We start from the raw sequence: 21,098 nt of genomic DNA, 5'->3' as shown, positions 1-21,098 counted from the left end.
TCCAGCTGAAATTACAGTGGGAGGTAGCTCTACAAAGTTAGGTTTTTGTGGGTCTGCATGCAATTGCTAACTTGTCAAAATTAAATATCTAAAATTAAATTGAAAACAATGAGCCATCGCCCTCACACCTCATAACTTTGCACTACTTTGTGTTAGTTTGTCACAGAGTAATCCTATAAATACACATTCAAGATGTTGGTTGTAAGGTGACAATTGTAAAAAAGGCTTAAGGGGTTTGAGTGCTTTTGCAAGGCACTGAATGTGCAATGGTTGAACTAAAGAGAGTCTAATTGCAGCTGAACTGAATGTCATGAGAACGATACTGTTCTCGAATTTAAAAATGCCAACTTGCTCATGGCAGGAAAAAGAAACCCGATCAACAAACTTGTGGCAGATTATTGTAGTTCTGCAAGGACTTAATGTATTGTAGATGTGAGATGTGGGATATAATCTGTGCTATGCTTATGGTGATAAAAATATGAAAAAATAATAATTTTAAAATATAATATTAATGCGGTAAGAAAGATATAAAAGAAGACTTGCTTTACAAAAGTAGACATAACGACATAAGGATGGTAAACTACACTGTGCATCTTGCTCTACGTTCCTCAACCAGAACAAATATATATTTATTAGATTGAACCAGGCATGCACAGATTATTGTAGTCCTGTGGTGCACTGTAAAGGAAACTCTATTACTCCTGGAAGTCTTACAGTTTTTAAAGAGGGAAATCAATGATGGAAATTTCCCACAAGATAGACATTAGTGTCAGGACTAGTGTCAGGACATTAGTGTTAGTTCTTTGAATAAGCAGAACGACCACAGAGAAGATTGTTTCTGTAACTGCCCTGTTTCGATTCTCTATTTGTCATAATAATCATATTTCTGTGGTCTTTTTAGATCTATGAATTAATGCATTTGTTAAAAAAAATCCCCAAAAAGACGCCAGTAGCTTGTGACTCGGTTTTGGAGTGAAGTTCGGGATTAGGTTTTAGCTGGGGTCAAACATTTAGGGAAGGTTGAAGGGCTCTGTTTGTTTCAGTGAGTGTCCTTACAAAGATAGTAGTAATAAGTGTGTGTGTTTATGTGAATAGCTGTGAATAAAGAGGCTTAAGTGGATTGCTGGGTAATAATGAGCTTTGTGGAGCGATGAGTGGAACTTGGTTGTTACAGTAAGTAGTTTCATAAGCCCCTTTCAGACTTCAACTGAGGGTGTCAGTGTCAGGTCTCCATAAGCACCCAGTCAGCAACGTCCCCCGACGGCAATCTTATGTGGTCAGACTATGTGATAATTACATATCACTTTCAGTGAACTGGCTGAACTGCAGACAGACATATCAATAAAGGCAGACAAAGTTTATTTCTCCTTGACTAATATATATATATATATATATATATATATATATATATATATATATATATATATATATATATATATATATATATATATATATATATATATATATATATATATATACGAATCCAACATTTCATGGTACATGATTTAAAAAGCCATACTGATGGAAACCATCCACGGTGATTCATTTCTGCAGAAAAATGTGTCAAAAATGTGTTATCATCATCATCATATCAATAGGCAGAACAAGATAGATTGTTATGTTTCAAAATGCATTCATGCTATTCATGGCTGTAATATATGGGTCCATTTGGCTGGCCTCTTTCTGTAATGGATGTCCACATTATGGTTTAGATGATAATAGCCAAAACAGTCAAATACACAGAAAGTGCTCAAAATAACATAATATGAGAAGAGTGAAAGGAGCAATTAAAATGGCATTTTCCTAAAATGTGAATAAAGTGTTTAGAGCCTTACTGGAACTTTTTGACAACGCAGTAAGAGAAAAATGTTAGAAAAGCTATTCCAGCCATTGTAAAGCTGGTTTTTCTTATTGTTTATTGTTTTGTTAATACCTGTTCAGGAAAGAGAATCCTGTTGTGTAAATGAGGCCTTACGAGCAGCTGTAGGGAGAAAAGTCATTTTGTTTTGGAACCGTTGCAGAGCTTTTACGGTGGCTGTGCAGAGGTTTACAACTCACTAAAGGAAAAAGCCTTCTGGGCCACGTTTAAAACACTCAGCACCCATTATTCCAGCAAATAATTACGCACTAGAAAGTAAAAGATGTGTTGGACATTTATATTACTTTGGACAATCTTTTGCTTTTTCAGTCTGCTCTCTAAAATGGAGCCTATTTTAACTTTCTACAGCTTCTACACTTATAAACATTTTAAATATACATGTAATTCCAGACATATTTAATTGTTTCAGGAATGTATTTATTTATTTTAACAATAATGCCTAACGACTTTTGAAACATCGGAATTGAGTTTTTCTGAAAATGTAAAGATTATGAAGAACCATTAGAAAGGAATGGTGAATATAGGAATGCTAGCCTTGAACGGTTCAGTGTTTGCACTCAATGGGCTTTTTGTGCATGAATTACTGCATCAATGAGGCATGTGATAGAGGAGATCAGTTCATGGCTCTGTTGAGTTTTTTTTTCCTTGCTTCTTTATTGGCCTTCAGCTCATTTGCATTGTTCTGGTGTTTCTCATCTTCCTCCCGACAATAGCCCATAACCTCTGGTGGTCAATCAGCCCAGTAAATCCAATCTAATTAAAACCAGGAACTGTTAGTTTTGGCAGCGAGTTCAGGTGCAAAGTGCTGCTGGAGAAGCAAAACAGGATCTTCATAAAGCTTGTCAGCAGAACGAGGCATGTGCTGCATTTTTTAAATTGACAAAACACAGCGGACCAACACCAACACATGAAATCTTCCCTGACTGTAGAAACTTCAGTCAGCAAAGAGCTGACTGCACCCCTACACTATTCCTCTATACTCTGAGACCTTGTTTGACTAAAGAAATGCAAAATTTACTTTCATCATAAGCAGCATCAGGTCAGTTCTTCTTCCTCTTAGCTCAAATAAGATGTTTCTGATGTTGTCTCTTGGTCAGAAGTGACTCAAAACAAGTGACAGCTGCAGCCAATGTCCTGAATCTGTCTGTCTATAAAGTACATATTCTCGATGCAGTCTGTCTCTGTGAAATCTGCCCCAAACACTTGAATTAACTGTTTTCCTAACTTCCCCCCAGGCTGCACTTATCAGTTGTCTGTGCAAACATTTTTTACCACACTTTTTTCTTCCACTAAACCTTACATGCTTTTGGTTACGTTACTTTCTGAACAGCCAGCTTCTCTGGCAATGTGTGGAGCATAACAAAGAATTTCTCTATTAAAATACATTTCATTGGTCTTAGTTGCTATTTTAGTTGTCTGAGAAACACAATTTCATGTTTCTGTTATATCTGTATGTGATAATCTTCAAAAATAAGCGATTGATTAATTTAACACTGTAACGAATGAAAATAAGTGTACCATTTTGAAATGAATTACTAAATCACTTCAGTTATTTTACAGTTGTTTAATATCCACTTAAAGACCAACAAACAAATGTGAACAAAAATAAAATAAAAATTACAAATAATTTTATCACAACTGTAATTAACCTGACAGGATTAGTCTTTGCATTTTAGCAGCGCACTTCTGGTCCCTTTCATTTAATTTTCACATTTTATGTATTTTATTCCATCTTGGCTGAAAATTGAAGGTTTTCTCCTTCCAGACTGTTCTCCAATGTTGTATAAGTTATTATGAATTGGTACACAGCAGAATAGCCTCACGCATGGCTTGTTTTGACAACAAATACTCTAGGACTCAGTCAAGCAGTTAAAGCTACAATGCGCCTTGTGGATGTTGTGGCATTGGAGAACATCTTTGATGGCACGCGTCTCTGCGAGGAAAACTTTCTTGCTGCTTGTCTGGATTTTTTTGGACAGCTCTGAATGTGGCTGTTTAAACAGTTAAAGCCTCTATCTCTCACTGCACCGGGTTGCTTTGTTTCCCAAGTGTTCTTGAGAAAACTTTGTAATTTCTCTGATGCACACAGTCCTTCTAACAGAATGTGGGTCGCCAGTCATCGTGGGGTAAAGATCTCAGCAGGGCTCAGAGAAGATGAGTGCAGCTTTTTATTTTCTGCTTTATTGCAAATACAGTTTCCACATCCGTACACCTATGCTGTGTTGTACAGTGTATAGTGTTTGAATTGTTTAATGTAATACAGAATTAAATTCATGCAGGAGACAGAGCGGAAATCAGATACAATCTCACCCAGCCATGTTCTGCTTCTCTGAGGAGATAGACGTGGACACTAACTCATATACTTGCACACATTTTCAGTACATTTTAAGAACCTGATATCTTTGACAGAATCCTTATCACTATGCCTTACATTTAAAAAAAAACGAGAGGTGTAACAGTTGCACGCTTGCAGCTCAGCTTCTCATCTCCACTCTTCAGCAGTACAGTTAGATCTGTCCTTTTTTTTTTCATTTAAACTCCTGCAGTAAGTGTTTCTGAAGCTTTCAGTGTAATTATATTATGTAGTTGGCAGACCTTTTGCTGGGGGCTCATTGTTGCAAGTCAGCAAAAACACTTTTAGAGTTGGCTGTTTAAACTGTGTTGGACTCATACAGGGAAGTGATGCTGAGTTGCCTCGGCAGCTTTGGCCCGAATATAATCACAGAATATATTAAATTGGCACCATGTAAGCATATTTTGCCAGTAAATCCCAGACGGCTATCTGTGGGATTTTTCTTCCAGTGAAGATTGCAGGATTCCAAATAATCGGTCTCTTTTTTTTTTCTACAAACCGGAGTTTTGGAATACTTTTTCAGGTTCCATAAAAGAACAAGTTGTAGTTTCATTGTAGCATCGTTGCAACGATTTGGGGAAACTGTGTAAGGATTTTCCTCCACCACTAGCCGTACATTTTACGAGCTGAATAGAACACGTTTCTCTACACTGATCTGTCCTTTTTCTCTCCCCATCATGTCCGATGTTATAAACTTAATGTTCCAATGCTCTTTTCTCCCTTTGGACTAACATCAGTTTAGCAATATGATGATTTATGGTTGTTCCCATGAAAACAATTAGTGAGTTAAATTGCCTATCGTTGCTGCATTCGTCAGAAGTATTTCCATACCAGGTGCATTTTATTGCTGGAGGCATCCGCTCCAGGTGTACGGTTTGCGTAATAAATGAATGAAACCTTTGGAGATTTAAAATGATAATTCACTAAGAAAAACATTTTTTTATTATTATTATTTCCGACAGTGTAACGAAATGCAAGATGTGTGAAAGATGTCATATTTTTTTATTAAGTTTATTACCTTTTTTTTATTTGTTGTTCAGGTAAATACTGCCATGCATGAAGCTAAGCTGGTGGAGGAGTGTGATGAGCTGGTGGAAATCATCCGCCAGAGAAAACAGGTCATCGCTGTCAAGATCAAAGAGTCCAAGGTACATTTTATTAGAATACTGGGATATAAAGTCAGAAAATTAAAGTTGTATGTATTTAGGAACATTGTGCTACAGGGGTTTAGGAAAATGCATCTTTAGTCGTGTTTTATGCTTACATGTTAGTATGAATAGACTAGAAATTGAGAGTTTCACATAATTTAAACAGTTGTGCTTGCAGACGAGGCCACTAGCAGTCCTAGTCTGCAAGCACATTTTGGTTTTATACAAGAGAGTGCATAACAAACCAGAACTGCTGTGGACTGAATATATTTGTCAGGCCTCTTCTTTAGTATTCTACCGCTGAGATGCAGGCAGCTGACCTAAATGTAGAAAACTTCTGAACTTCACTCTTGGGTTTCAAAGGGAAGTCTAGGATTTAAAAAGAAATGTTTGTGGTCTAACCCTAACCCGTGTATAACACGGCTCCTTTTTCTACCTGAGCTTTTAGGGATTCATGACAGAGACTCTCCCACAGGACATATGCACGCTGCTGGTTGAAGTATTTTTAAGATGGCAGAAAAGTTATTATATTCCTGGGCACTGACCATAAGGAGAGAACTGGCTTGTTGGTGTGTACAGTTCGAAGACTAAGGAAGCGTGCCAGTGTATTCCTGGAGATTGCAGACAAAAGGCAGAGCTTCTTCTCCCAAGAGTCTCAGTCAGTCTGGCAGAGGACAGGAAAGGGAGGACGATAAGATATAGGCCAAAAACAAAGAAAATGTAAAACATCAGGAAATACCTGAAAGGGTCACGAAAAGGAATGAAATGCGCAAAGTGAATATGCCACATGAATACGCATTATCAGGGAAACACAGTTAGTCTTACATATTTGAACAAACCACTGATCCAGTTTTCTGTTGTAGGCAGTGATGTCGGGTACTCGAGTTCTTCTAATGGGCTCTGGATCTCACGAGGGTTACTAAGCTGTCATAGTCACAGCTTGTCAAAATAAAACACACATTCTCATAGTCTAATGTGTGTGCTTTAATAGTATGACTGGCTGTCTGCCAGGCATCCTCTCTTCCTGTTTTTAATGTTTCCTAGAACATTAAACCAGGGAAGTCCCGATGCTGAGTTTTACTACTGACCCAAGTCACTTAAAACTCAACTAATATGGAGACCTGGTCCAAGACATTATTAAAATCAATGCTATTTAGGCTATGTGATTAAGAAAACTGCTGTACTGTTAAAAATGTCTTGTATAGCTGTTCACAAATCTGATTCGTCCAGCTTTAGTCGTCAATAAACTAACTTTTTTTCCATTTTTCCATTAGTGCCAAGGTAGTCCCTCCATGTTTACTGTTTTGTTGTGATATCAGTTATTGATCATAAGGATTTCAGTCTGGTTTTCCTTTGTCATATATTGATAAAACTTGCAGGAAACATTCTTTATAAAGTTAGCTCCTTGAATTAAACATTATACAAGTTATGAAAAAGTGCGCTCTGTGTATCTCCAGGACAGTGGGGGATATGTGAGCCAGGTTTAGGATTTTATTTTGAAGGTCACTGCAGATTCTCTGATTTCTCTGCCTGGGTGGTTAGATTAGTATTTTCATTTGTGCATGAATGTTTGCTCATGCTGAAATGATGCATACAAGTAATTTAGAGTTTTAATAGAACGCACCGTCAAGTAAGTAATTCAGATCGCAGAGAGAGTTGGAAGGAGTAAAATACCAATTAAGTTTCCTAATATTGTGCAGCCACATTCCTAAGTATTTATTTACTGAAGTAAAAAGGCAAATACTTAATTATCGCAAGATAATAAAAAGTTTCAGTTCTCAAAATGTCAGGTTAGATTTTGTTATTTACCTGCCAGAACTACTGTTAGAAGCTGCCTCTGAGAATCGTTTTTAAAGTTTATTCTCACATTTTTAGCGGGTTTCGCCAATCTTCTGAAAATGAACAATCAGGTTTCATGTGAACCTTTCAAATAATTGATAGGATATATGTTGTAGACCAGGAATTGAGCTCACTCATAGTCTTCCGATATCAATCATTTAATAAGGTTTGAGCCCTGACTCCATCCCTGATATCAGGTTCTGACGTCCTATTTAGCTGCCTTGAATCAATAAACAATATTAAATTTCATGAAGAAAAGAGAACAAGAATATGCAGCTCTTACAGAAGCACACAATTCATTGATTCAGAACAATGAAGCAGTACCTCTGCAAATAAACAGCAGCTGACGAATCGTCTGCATCCATTTATAAAATCAACTGAGGAGTGGAACACCTGTCTCGTACCTTGTAGTGTATTGATTTTTTCTCCAGGGCACTACTATTTGTTCCTCTTTATTTGGACAACTAAAATCCAATAAAGAACTTGAGATTTCAATCTAAATATAAAATGTGGGCTTATGAATTATTTTTTTGAGTAAAAGTAAGTAACATTTAAAGGAAGGCATGTGGAGGTGAGTATGCTGAACTTGTAGTGTAGAAATATATTACAGTTTTATGAACTATTGAACCAAGACTGGAAGATTTACTTTTAAACTCGATATGAATTTTTATTTTTCATGTTTGGTTCCTTATTCATCTATCAGTCCAGAAGTGGAAAGCTGTTAGTGAAACAAGGACAAACATTAGCATTAGCTTAGCAACAAAATATTTATCGACACAGTGAAATTGGAGCAGCATTGTGCGATGTAATGATTGTGTGACCTTATATGGTCTATGCTTTTGAATACACAAATGAATAATATTGATCAAATTTGTCAAAAGCTTATCTCTGATAATCAATATAATCTAAATATTTATTTATCAATCAGACATTGAGAATATTGCAGTAATTTTCCACTCTTTTTTTTCTATTACACATGGACTCGTCTGTTTAAATAAAGCAGATGCTTGTACAGAAACGCTCTCAGTCTCGACCATATTGTCTATTATTCTGAGCGAGAGGAGTAATCATCTCTAAAATTGTTGTTCGCAGCAGATGTTGCCAAATAATATCCCATCATTAAGGCCATCTTGCTTGTTTCCAGTCACCAACCAGCTCAAATATTGTTCATGAGGGCCAAAGAGAAAGACTGGCTGAGACATCAGTAAAACACCCCATTAAGTCTTAAGCTTTAAAACTCGACACTCCGCACCTTTTATCGCCTGCTGAATAAAGGTGGATAATGATTCACTTCATTTCAGATTTATGTTTCTGACACCGAAGTCGAAGAGAAACATTTCACAGTGAAAGCGTTGATGCAAACATAGAGGTGTTTGCATGAATGCTATAGTCATACCAAGTATGACCCAAAATGCCAGAGTGGATTGGTTTTTAGCTTTTCATTGTAATTAGGACATTTTCCATGGTAATGTCCAGCGGGAACAGGCTCGATCCTGCATGAGTTTTTAATCTTCTCCTAACTAATCATGGTTACAGTGGGAAAGTCCCATAAAGGAAGCACTGTATTTGTGTATCTCTCATGTTGTTTACTCTAACTCTTGAACAGCCTGTGGTTATTTCATTAAGGGGGTTTCATCAAACTAAGTTCACATCCAGAGTCAGGAAATAAGCCTGAATGAAGATAAACAGATTGCTTTAATTTCAAATAAAGCTTGAATGGTTTCCTTATTCTCAATGGGAAATCACATTACAGCTTTTGAATGAAACGGCATTACAACATGCAGTAGCCTTTCTTGAACCTTGGTTTGTCTCTTGGTGGACAGAAAGTACAGTTTTTTCTGGATGTGAATAGTGATTGCCCATAATCACATGGTTCCTACCTTTGGTATTTTTATGAGCATCTGAAACCTTCAGACCATTGCTGTGGACATTGGTCGAAGATAAGGAAGTGATTGTTTCTTAACATTACGCTAGGTTACAAGCACAACAAATTTATTTTATGTGAGATTTACTTTGACACAAACTAGTATAAAATTGTGAAGTTTAAGGAATTAATATAAGTACTTGAAACTTATGTTTTATGCTTTACGCTACTATGATGCACCTTGTATGGTCCTTTGAAATGCTTCTGCTAGCATGAATGGTTTTTAGATTCGACACCTCCACAATGACAACACTAGAATCAGCTTGAAAGACAGATTGTGTACAGCTGAAGCTTCTTGCAGAGGTTTTGGTAGTCAAACATTTCCCAGGCAACACACTATAAAGTCGCCATTGTTGTCTGCGTTTTCAGCATGGAAGAAAAACCACAAACAGTCTTGTTATTGTAACAGTGATCATAACAGAAATTAATCTTGGCAAGATTCGGTTTGTGCAAATGAACATAAATCTGTGTCTGCGTCACAACGAAGCAACCTTAGCTGTGCTCGTGCTTGTCTCAGGTGATGAAACTGCGCAAGTTGGCTCAGCAGATTGCAAACTGTCGCCAGTGCTTGGAGCGCTCCAGTGCCCTCATCACCCAGGCTGAGCAGAGCCTGAAGGAGAACGACCATGCACGCTTCCTTCAGTCTGCCAGGAACGTGGCAGAGAGGTGGGTCATGACACAGAAACTCTGCACACACAGGAAGGTGGAAAAAGTAATAAATATTTAGCTCTATCTGCCAAAGGCAATTGGAAGATTCAATATGTGGCCAGCTTGAAAGCAGCTCAGACCTTGCTAAAATATATATTTTTTTAAGTGATCGTGAATACATCAATAACAATACTGAGCACATAAACCACTGCTTATGGGAATAATAGCTGCACAGTTTGTTCTTTAAATCAACCAACATATTAATGTGACTCGAGTTCTCATTAGTGCATGTAAAACCGTGTCCATTGTCGAACCATTGCGACCAGTCATTCGAGGAAAAACAGAAGCCTCTGATACTGGGCATCTCCCTGCGGTTCAACTGGCTCACATTAGACCATGTTGTGGTCTAAACCAGTCAGAAAATAGTTCATGTTTACTGGACTTATTAATCATTTACCAGTCTATATTGCTTTTATGGAAAGTGATGAGAAAAAGAACTAAGCCTGTAAAAATGCTATGTTAAATCCCTTGGCAGTAAAAACTTTTTGTGCTGCTGTTTGGTGCAATCAGAGCAAAAAGTTAGTCTAGACACCTAGTTACAGAAAAGTGGTTGTAAATTAAAGATAAAAGGTGGGAAGGAACTTTATTCAACTCAACCCGGGTTCTTTACGTACGTTCGTTGCTCTAGATCGGATTTTGTTTTGAATTTTCCCACAAGACTCATTTATAATGTATCTGAAAATAGACGTTTTTTACTTTTTAAATCAAATCTTTCACTCCAGCGTAACTTCTCCTTTATTCAGTTTTTACTTCTGAAATCCAGCTGAAGGGCTGCTGGTAAACTCACCATTGTATCGAACATACCTGGCTCCTGCAATCAATGTCAAGCCTCTGCTGAGAATCATCCATCATTTAAGAGCCAGCTCTATCTTCATTACCCACATCCTTTTCTCCCACCTTGAGCTGAGGCGTTTTTTTTTACTCCGTCTCACAGACAAAGATCTTGTCGAGAAGTCTTCACCCAGAGTTGCATGTTTTATGTTGCTCAGTCTTGTTGAACCCTCACCGACTTCACTGAAACCCGTGAATTTGAAGGCCTAGAACTGCTTTGTGCTTTACTCTATAGTCTGCTGCGTAACTCTGCTGCAACTCTGGTCCCTGCCACGAGCTGCTCACTCATCCTCAAAGCAATCGCACCTTTCTGTCGAGCTGCAGAGTTGTGAGAGGTTTCAGTTTGTGCTGAGCCTCACCTCAGCCCAAGCCTCCATGGGGCCCTAAGTGAAATGTGGTTTTGGGGCCCTCTAGTTCTGCTAGCAATGTGGACTGGCTGCAATCAGCAGCCCGATCATTAGATCATTCACACACCTGCTATAAACTTATTGCATCTCTGGCAGTGCTGTTTACAATATATACATGTATAATATAGGATACATTTATTGGCCAACTGATTTATCGACCAGTCGATTTCTGGGCGCCGACTTCCTTAATTTTGGGGGATCGTGATCGGCTGATACTTAGATGTGAAGCCCATCTTATCCCTAATCTTATCTTCGTCAGCAAAGGTTTAAAAATCAGCCTCTGTCCTTTTCTGCTCTGCAGTGAGAGGTTTGACTGACAGACCGACCCACCAGGTCAGGTCTGCACGTTTGCAGTCAACAATATTCACCCCACTGTTTCCAACTCACCGACTTTCTTTCTATATTTAGCGACATTTCAGACAAAAAAAAATTATATCAGCCAAAATCAAAATCAACTCATTTAAAGTTTAAACTCAGTTTCACACAAATACAAAGACCCTAGCATAAATGTCTGACTGTTGAACTGGACTGTTCCAGGTTGCTATCAAGCTAGCAGCTTTACTAATCTGTTACATTACGTTGCATTACATTATCAAGGCACATTAAAACAAACCTGTTAATTATCTTGGCTTTTTTCTTTTCTTCCTCTTTCGTTTCTCTCTCCCTGAAGGATAAGTCCTTTTTTTGAGACATTGTTTTGCTAACTTAACTTCTGATAGGAGCTGCTTATTGCACGGGAGCTCATGTTACCGGCGAAGCGTGCAGTACCTACCATGGCCACCAGGGGCCCACAAGAGCAATTTTTTTTTCTTTTTATCCATAAAATAATGATTTCTACATACATTATCAAATATATATATTATTGTAAAAACAAATCACTTCATAGTGAAATTGTGTGTTTTTGATATTATAATAACATAGAAATTATTACTAAAAAAAATTAGCTCTATTAGGGGGCCCCTTAGTGGCCCTGGGGCCCTGAGCTGCTGCTTAGTTTGCTTATGCCTTGGGCCGGCCCTGGCGACAGAAGCATACAGAACGTATTGCAGAGGTCTTCTTTGTGGCTTTTTCCACACCTGTTCTTGTGTCTACCATCTCTCTCCTCCCGTCACCTCGCTTCTGTCACTCTGCTGCTTCACAGCCACCTCCACCACCTTTCATCTTTTCACACTCCTCCTCTCTCCCACATTCATACACCGATGTGACCGCCTGAACTTTTGTATTTTTGCCCCTTTTGCTGATTTGTTCCCTTTCTTCTGTCCCGATCATTTCACAGGGTAGCTATGGCGACAGCCTCCTCCCAGGTACTCATCCCTGATGTGAACTTGAATGAAGCATTTGATAACTTTGCTCTTGACTTTTCCCGAGAGAAGAAGATATTAGAGGGTCTAGATTACCTAACAGGTAAGGCTTACTGATTTAATTTAAATACAATATTATTTTTGACCACCAGTAAAAGTTTCATTACAGGAGTGTCTACTTATAAACATTCTTTACAATGATGCTGTAAAATGCAGGGTGAATCTCCGTGAGATGCAGTGTTTGTTAACTGCGTTAGCTGAGCCAAAAACTGAACGGAAAATGCACATGTACTTTTGCTTGTGGCAAAACCACAAATAGAGCTGATTAGTTGTCTTCTTATAGCTTTCTTGTTTCTAATCTGACCTGGAGGGGTCACAGTTAAGTTCAAAGCCATTAGTTGTCCTGTCAACATGTTCTCCCACTTGATCTCTGCAAGCTCCTCCAAAGTAATCATTGGCCTCTTGGGAGCTTCTCTGACAAATGCTCTACTTCTGAACTTTGAACTAAATATAAGTTTATGCAACATTTTGAGCAATGTATCCTTTCACTTACATTTTACAACTGCACTACTTGTTGGTCTACAATGTAAATTCCCTGTAAAATTGACACACATTTGTAGTTGTGACAGCTCAATGGGTATGAATGCATTTTTATGGGATTGTCCAGTTTAGATTAACTCTTATTCACAGACTGATTATAAGCTGTCAGACTTCCTAAGTATCAGTAAATATCTTCAACCTATTCCTTTGTCTTTTTGATCTTTTAAAAAGAAGCATCACTTAAAAGTAAATCCTGATTTTTTTTTTCTCTCTCCATATGTAGCGCCCAACCCGCCATCCATCAGGGATGAGCTGTGCACCGCCTCCCATGACACCATCACCGTTCACTGGACGTCAGAAGACGAGTTCAGCGTCACCTCCTATGAGCTGCAGTACACCATCTACACTGGCCAGACAAATTTCATCAGTGAGTCGAGAGCACACACTCAGACACACACGCATTCAGACAGACGGTTTTGTTGAAGAGAACATGTTTAGACTGTAGAGCCTATAAATGACTACGCCGCAAACCAGAAAATGTTTCCCGGTCGGATAATGTTATGGCTGAGGAGATGTAGTCAAATGACAGGAAGAGTTTATGTTTCGTAATAGCAACACTTTTTGTATGGCTTACAAATTCCAGGGAACCTGCAATTAAAAAAAAATGTAGTGTTTTCAAAAGACAAAAGCTCAGTTATAAGAAACCGAAGTTGCAAAAATCTAATCAAACCCCTACTCACCTGGTACCTGAGCTTCTCCAAGGTCTGTGTCTCATTCCACTTTTTATTTGCATTTCTAAGAGTTTATAAGACATCAGTCCAGAGGCTCACACAGGACTGTTCACAACCTCTAGATGTGAAAATGCTGCTTCAGAGTTTGAATGCCTAAAATCAATAGAAGTGAGGGTTTTTTTTATTTTTTTATCAATATGCATTGCTAATAGAAGAGAGCTTGGTCTCTGCCCACAGCAATTAGCAGATCCCACTGGTATTCTAGCTTGTAACTGGAACCCATTCATCATGGGAGAGGCGTCATTCCCAGATTGGAGTTTCAACTTCCCAGGCAAGTCTAATGGGAAAAAACCAAGGGAAGTTTTATTATGCAAGTGCCTGTTAATTCAAAATTCAAAGTTAATTTCTTTATCAGTGGAACAAATACACAAACTTATTTCTCAGGGATTTTTTTTTTTTGTTTAGGTTTTTCTTTTTGTATTTTCCAACAAACATTGCTGAATGGTAAATTAAAGGTCCTCCATATTATAGAAAGTTTACAAACACTGTGCATGTTTTATTTCCAAAGGGGTTCTATTAGAACATAAAGTAGATTCTGAAGTTAATCCCTAAGAACCCCAGACAAGCAACAATTTGTAATTTCTGATTTACTATGACTAAGCTAAACTGCAAAAGCAGATAAGCTTACTGTAGAGGAGTAAATATGTGGGAAACCGCCAGGTGCTGCTAATCAGAAGCTCCTAATCAACTAATCATCAGCAGGTGTGAGTTCATTTACAAAAGCAGGAAACGTTTTTTTTTTCATTCTGAAGTATCTTTGTGTGTTAATATAGTGCTATGGAAGAATGCCAGCAGTGTTTTAGCTGTTGTTTCTGATCGGTTGATAAGATTCGGTGGTTTAGATCTAATACTGTTGACCATGTGTTAGGAGATGGTTCGTCTGCAAGCTCAGTCCAAAGTATGCCTGAGCGATGCTTAGAGATAGTCCAATAAACCTGAGTGAAATCTCAGAGTATACATGTCTCATTTTAAGTGTTATAATATTTGGAAGGGTTGTTGAAGAGAAAGTGTTAGAACATACCAGAAAAAAGACTGATAAAGGCTAAAGTAATCTCCTTTAGGAAGATTTTTTTTTTTCAATATGGAGCCACATGGTTGTTTTCCACACTGAAAGTCAAATGTACCTGCACAAAAATCCTTTACTGGTTGCTTTTGAAAGATATTTAATCGTGATTTATAACACAGTTTCCAATATCTCAATCTTCCCAAGTCTTACAGTTAAGAGCCATCCTGCTTTTTTTTTTTCTTTCCCTGAAGGTTTTCATACCTCATGGGATGTAGAAGTTGGGTCATGCTGTCTTATGAACTGTGCCTTTTGCAGGATCATCCAGGCATAGCAGTAGAAAATAGAGCTGGCAATTAAGGTCAGATTTCAAGGAAAGCTGTAGTAGGCAGTGCCAAAACTCTTTCGCCCCCCCCCAAAAAAACCAAGATTTTTTCTTTGCAAACTTTGGCCTCTACATGTGGTATGCCACAGTTCAACAACCGTTTGCCTCTTTGTGAGGAATGGAGGCGGGGCTGGGGGTCAAAGTTGATCTGCCACTGACATCCTAACAGACGGGTGTGTATGAAGCCAGACAGCACAGTGAAAACAAACCCGATCCAAATGCTGATGCCGTTGTCACTCAACTGATAACACAACACCGGGATGGTATTTACAGGGATGACAAGCAAAACAAAGGTGATATACAGCACAACAGCTGTGTGAAAATAGACTTATGTCTTGCTGACTCATTCAGTTATTGGCCAGCTGTCATCTGGGATCATTAAACACACAAGAGCATTTTCAAAAGTTTCAGTTTTATGTGGAGCACCAGTAATTAGGATTCATTTTACAGCCACAGGAGCTGGACACCTTCCAGTAATTATGTTGATCATGAACTCCTCCTTACAGCAGAGAACTGCAAGTTTAAATGTGAGGCCATCTGCTGAAAGCTGTTAATGGGATTGTAAAACCATATAATTTCTAATAAAAGAGACTTAATTGCAACCTGTTAATGCTGCGGGTATTTTCAGGTGTCCTAGGATCCTGATCCTGATGGTTTTTCACACAAAGGTTCCACATTGGTATTAAATATTACTGGCACAGTTACTGCCCTGTTTGAACAAAGATGAATAAAGCAACAAACCTCCACTATTGCTCAGCCATTTTGTTTACATGCTAAATGTTTAATAGAAATTAAAAATTTCTGTCCAACGATGACTGTTTTTAATAGTGACAGCCATTCTCAATAAATGTAAACAGGAATTGTGATTCTTGATTTACAGTATCTGCTAAAAGTCACATTGAAACTGAATGCAGCATAACAGATAAAGTTTCATTTTAAAGAATCTGACAAATTATTTAAAATATTTATTCTAAATTACTCTTAATCCCTAATAAAAGAATAAAATTCTCCTTTATGCTTTCCTTGTTTATTCTAGGTTTCAGAAATCCGAACCTGTGTTGTAAATAATTTAGTGTAAAATCATCCAACTCATATTCAGTCTGCTTTTAGATTTTTAACCAATGCAGTCCAGATTGCATTAAAAGCTGTGAAATGTGACTTTAATTTAGCATCATATCAGGAACCCTGAGAGAGGCATGAGTTTCAGAGTCATCAGCCAATCAGGTTGTTTAGCCATATTTCCTTACAGTGCTTACACTACACAACAAAATGGGTGTCCTGTGGAACGGGCATGTAAATAAAAATGTATTTTGTGCAAAAACGACATCACTTGTTTTCCCCCCTGGAGTGCTTGTGCCTTCCCGCCACCCAGTGCCACCCGTGGTGGGGAGCCATAGCGGTCCAATCAAAAAACTGCATTTGGAACAGAAACAATGTTCTAAGCGTCTTCTGGAATAAATCTAGTTCATGTACTGCTCTCCCAAATAAGCATGTTTACGATGCCCTTCAGTGCTTTTATAAAGTGCAATTGTAATAAACCAAATCTTAATCAGTAGAGCTGCCGGCCTGAAGCAACACGCTGGGGCTTCATTAGATAATCGACACTAAAGTTGGTTTGCTTTCAGAACTTCTATGAACAGAAAGAAAAGAATCTGCTGTGGGGGAGGAAACAAATATGAGACCAGGGGAAAATAATGGCTGTATAGGGCTGGAGAAAATTACCACTTACCAATATGAGGAGGCTGTCATTAATGTACATAAATATGCACATTCATGCATGTTCCCACACACATACACACACACACCTGTGCCTCTTTACTCTTTGATCCTTTCATCATCTCTTCCACTCTCTGCTCTGTAGCCTGACATTTCTCCATCTAACCATGCAACTCAAGTGCCCTCGCCATTTGAAACATCAGGATACATTTCAGCCATGAAACTCCGAGTGACTCAGAAATTCAGCGCTTTGCTGCCACAGAGTCCTCGGAGATTCATGGTGGAAACCGAGAAAGAGAGAAACCCATTAAGTCTGCCATGCCACTTGAGTTCTCCAATATAGCTTTTCTCTTAAACTTTCCAAGTGGCTAAATGCTCCCAGCTGATGTCCATCCACAATCCCTTTGCCCCGGGCTTCAGCTCCTCAAGGGAGGTAGGAGTCGGGTCAATGTGTCAAAACATCGTTTTACAGTAGAAAATGGTTACAAAATAAGGTCAAAGAAAAAGAAAATGTTATCTGTAATCCTGAGCAAACACACACACACATGCACGCTCGTGCCTCAGGACAGTTTTTAGAGAGGCCATTTAACCCGACAGTGATATTTTTGATCTTCAGCAGGAAGCCGGAGTACCTGGGGAGAACGTACACACGTGAGGAGAGAACATGTCAACTCCATGCAGGAACACCCCAGGCTTATATTCAAACCTGGGGCCTTCTTTACCCAAGGGGAAAATTTGTAAAACGTCAAGCGGTCTTTCTATTTCTGCAAGCTGCTGTAGCATGAAAAGAAGAATAACTAAGTTATGCTGTGTTGCTTCTAACTGTGGTCTGTGAAACGTGGAGCACCGTGTGGGCTCTTGGAAAGACGCAGAGATGGAAAGGGAGTCGAAGTTGATGCGAAGGGAGGTTTTCGTAGCTCAAAATGAAAATGCCGTTGTCACTTAGTGGATAAAAACCAGTACGTATCTTAAAGGCATGACAAGCAAGACAAAGGTGGCATACAGTGCAAACGCTTCGGGAAAACGGGCTCATCTCTTGCTGTGTCATTCTTTTTTTTTTTTTTTTTGCCAGCAGATATTTTGGTTATCAATTAAAACCTCACTTTATGAAATATTTCTCAGTAATCTAGGGGCCTATAGCAAGGCGGTGTTAATGGCCTAGTGAGTTAGGCTTATGTTCTCCATGTTTCATGTGTTGTCAGAATCCATGGATTTGTTGAATTATTAACATAATTACCGGTGGAGAAAATCTGAATCACTGTGGCCGAGCAAGCGCAGTGTTTTCCTCCAGAAGGAAGTGGAAAGGGTGACACGTCCACGCTCACATGCAGGCACACTGTTAACTCTGTGTTGCATCATCAAAGACAAACCCACTTCCTTTCCCAGGATACTTTGTGCTGCAGTTCCCTCCTCACAGGCACACACACACACACATATACAGTACTGGAGAAGTACACGTGCTTGGTGTTTGGATGCACATTGCTCTTTTTTTTTCTCTATTTTCTCTTTTCTTCTTTATTTCTGCACATTGCTTTCAAGTACAGCTTTCTTTAAAGGAGGAGCACTTCAGTCAGGAAACCTCCTTGGTGTCTTCTGACCTAATTTAGCAAAAATAGAAACTTTTGAAATCAGAAGTGTTAACAAAGAGTTCAAACGTTTAATCGTTCCTCTCTACTCCATTCTTCTTTTATCTTTTGAAGGCCTACATAACATTATCTATAGGAGATGCTGACAAATGATAAATTGTGCAAAGGATCCCTTGATCTGTGGGAAGGAGCAAACTGTAAAACTTTCGTGCCTCGTTCAAGTTTGACATTGCATCTTTATTTTCTTCCTCTATCATCTCTAAAGGAAGGTGAAAACCCCTGCATCCTCCTTTGCCCAGATAAAAATGTAGTTTTAAGAGACGCCCCCACACCCCAACCCGCCTCTCATTCATTCTTAAAGCCGGCTAACTTTTAAAGGCCTTATTTGCGTCCCATGAAGTATGTATATTTACAAGCAGACTCTCTGCCATTACTTATGCATGCTGTTTCCATCTGGCTCAATAATTTACAACGCATCCTAACCAGAGGGGACAAAGTAAGTATGGTCCTGAGAGCTGTACCCCTCTCAGAGCTTATATTTCTCTGTAATTGTGCAGGAGGAAAGAAAGAGGAGACAGTTCATCTGGTAGTTATTTCACTTTTTTGACTGCTAAAGTTTAAATGAGCTGCCAGGATTCTCTGGCTCTTTGTGTGAGAGCTCCCTCCAGGAAATTTGCTTTATAATCCTCATTTATTGTTGCTACGGCCACATTCACTTTCATGTGTGAGATTTATTAAAAAGTAAATGTTTGTCAGTATTTCTAAGCAATATAACCTATTTTCATGAACGGCGGTGCGCTACAACTTAATGCCACAGTGCAGTTTTCTGTATTAAAATAGATGCATAATGCAAGCACAAACTTCACCATTAAAGGAGTTATTCTTTTATGGTTCATCCAGACCTTTTATAACTGATGCTGCAGTCAAAACGTTTTTAAAAATGTTGAGTATGTTTGTTTTATTATAGTTACGTCTTTGGGCACAATATGTAACTTTCATTGTAAAATAAAATTTCATCTTATTTTTAGATTAACATCTCAATATTTCTCTCAATACACATAAAGTGCTTTGCAAAGGTATTTTTTATTTTAATGGTACTTTATCTGAGACACTAAAATTCACTTTGTTATGTGGGGTGAAATAACGATGCACCTCACTCTTACCACACGATACTCGGCATGAAACATGGTAGTGGCAGCAGCATGCTGGGAGGATGCGTTACATCAGCAGACACACGAAGCTGTCGAGAGTTGATTGGAAGACACGTGAAGCTGCATAAAACACTACTTTCAATTAAAAATGCTCCAGAACAAATTGACAGTATGGCATAAAATCATATTTTATGAAAAAGAGTAGCCTGTCGCATAACAGTGCATCAGTGAGATGTGAAATATTTCCCCTTACATTTCACCAAAAGACAGGGAACATGAACAACCCTTTAAAAGTTACATTTCTCCTGAGCTCTGAGCTCAGATTTCTTTTTTCTACTTACAAAGGTTCACATCTCAGACACCAAGAGGACTGTTTGCAACAGGTGGATGTGGAGCTAACCCATGATTACTAACCCTTCACTCTGAATGAAAGCATCCACCAGCTGTGGTCATGTTGGTATTACCCCTGCTCTCGTACATTTAAGCATTAAAGGGTATCACGCTCTTGCCTGGAGGCGATTACTTATAGTACCTTTGATACTCTGAACCGATTGTTCCTTTTGCCGTATGGTTTCAGCTCAGTGAACACACTGGATTGCCTCCTGGGTACTTGTCGCAATAACTCTGTTAGAATTGTAATGGCATATATCTGTAGGTGCACATAAATGTTGCATAACTTTTAGGAATCGCCTCTTAATGTGCAATAAACTAACTCGAGGTTTTCAGAAAGAAAATATCGCTCTGTTCCAGTTGGATATGTGGGAGAATGTTTCTGTTGCTGCAACCATCAGTAGAAAATAATTTTCAGCAAGACTTTGTGCAACTTTCAGACATCAAGAAAAATGTAATACTTATCCACTCTGTGTGTGTGTCTGTGTGTGTGTGACCTCCACCAGGTCTGTACAACTCTGCAGACAGCTGGATGATTGTACCGAACATCAAGCAGAACCACTACACGGTGCATGGCCTGCAGAGTGGCACCCGTTATATCTTCTTCGTCAAGGCTATCAACCAGGCGGGAAGCCGCAACAGTGAGCCGGCCCGCCTCAAAACCAACAGTAAGTCGGAGCACATGTGACACTTCTTTGGGTTTTCTATGAATATTTACAAGCCTTGTTAATTTTGTTTTGGATTACTACTCCCGCTGCAAGATGTCTTCTGTCTGTGCCATTTGTGTTTAATAACTTGCAGACGCTCACAAGCGTTTCTCAGAGATCCGTGTTTGATTAATAAAGAGTTCGGAGAAGTTTTGGATCAGGTCGATCCTCAACAGATCATTCTTTAATCTTTTGCTGAGATACATAGTAGTTGCTATGAAGGAGTGACATGTGTCCAGTTTGACACATAATGGTGAAGCTTGTAATGTTTTGTGATTATATAAAACCCAGTATGGTGTGTAGTAAACTTGTGTTACATCCACTTGAGCACTTTTTTTATTTTTAAATTTTTTGTTTGGGCGTTAATCGGAACTAGTGGCAATGCAAAACATGCTCAGCAGAAGGATCAAGAAAAGAGTGGGTGCAGAGTTCCTCATTT

The 21,098-nt window shown here is 38.7% G+C and overlaps 1 protein-coding gene across 2 annotated transcripts in view; it reads left to right on the top strand.

The window, feature by feature from the left end:
- mid2 (midline 2) overlaps positions 1 to 21,098 on the top strand; it is a 100,496-nt gene that overhangs the window by 63,151 nt on the left and 16,247 nt on the right. For both annotated transcript variants that reach the window (XM_014987236.2, XM_014987275.2), the window contains 5 exons: positions 5,273 to 5,380; positions 9,661 to 9,809; positions 12,366 to 12,493; positions 13,214 to 13,357; positions 20,459 to 20,620. In XM_014987236.2, coding sequence (XP_014842722.2) covers positions 5,273 to 5,380; positions 9,661 to 9,809; positions 12,366 to 12,493; positions 13,214 to 13,357; positions 20,459 to 20,620 — 691 coding nt within the window. The remainder of the gene's footprint in view (positions 1 to 5,272; positions 5,381 to 9,660; positions 9,810 to 12,365; positions 12,494 to 13,213; positions 13,358 to 20,458; positions 20,621 to 21,098) is intronic.

Source organism: Poecilia mexicana, unplaced genomic scaffold (assembly GCF_051168715.1).
Source record: "Poecilia mexicana isolate PSO_F unplaced genomic scaffold, ASM5116871v1 scaffold_10, whole genome shotgun sequence".
Lineage (NCBI taxonomy): Eukaryota > Metazoa > Chordata > Actinopteri > Cyprinodontiformes > Poeciliidae > Poecilia > Poecilia mexicana.
Note: the sequence above shows the minus strand (reverse complement) of the source record. Positions and strands in the feature narration are given on the sequence as shown.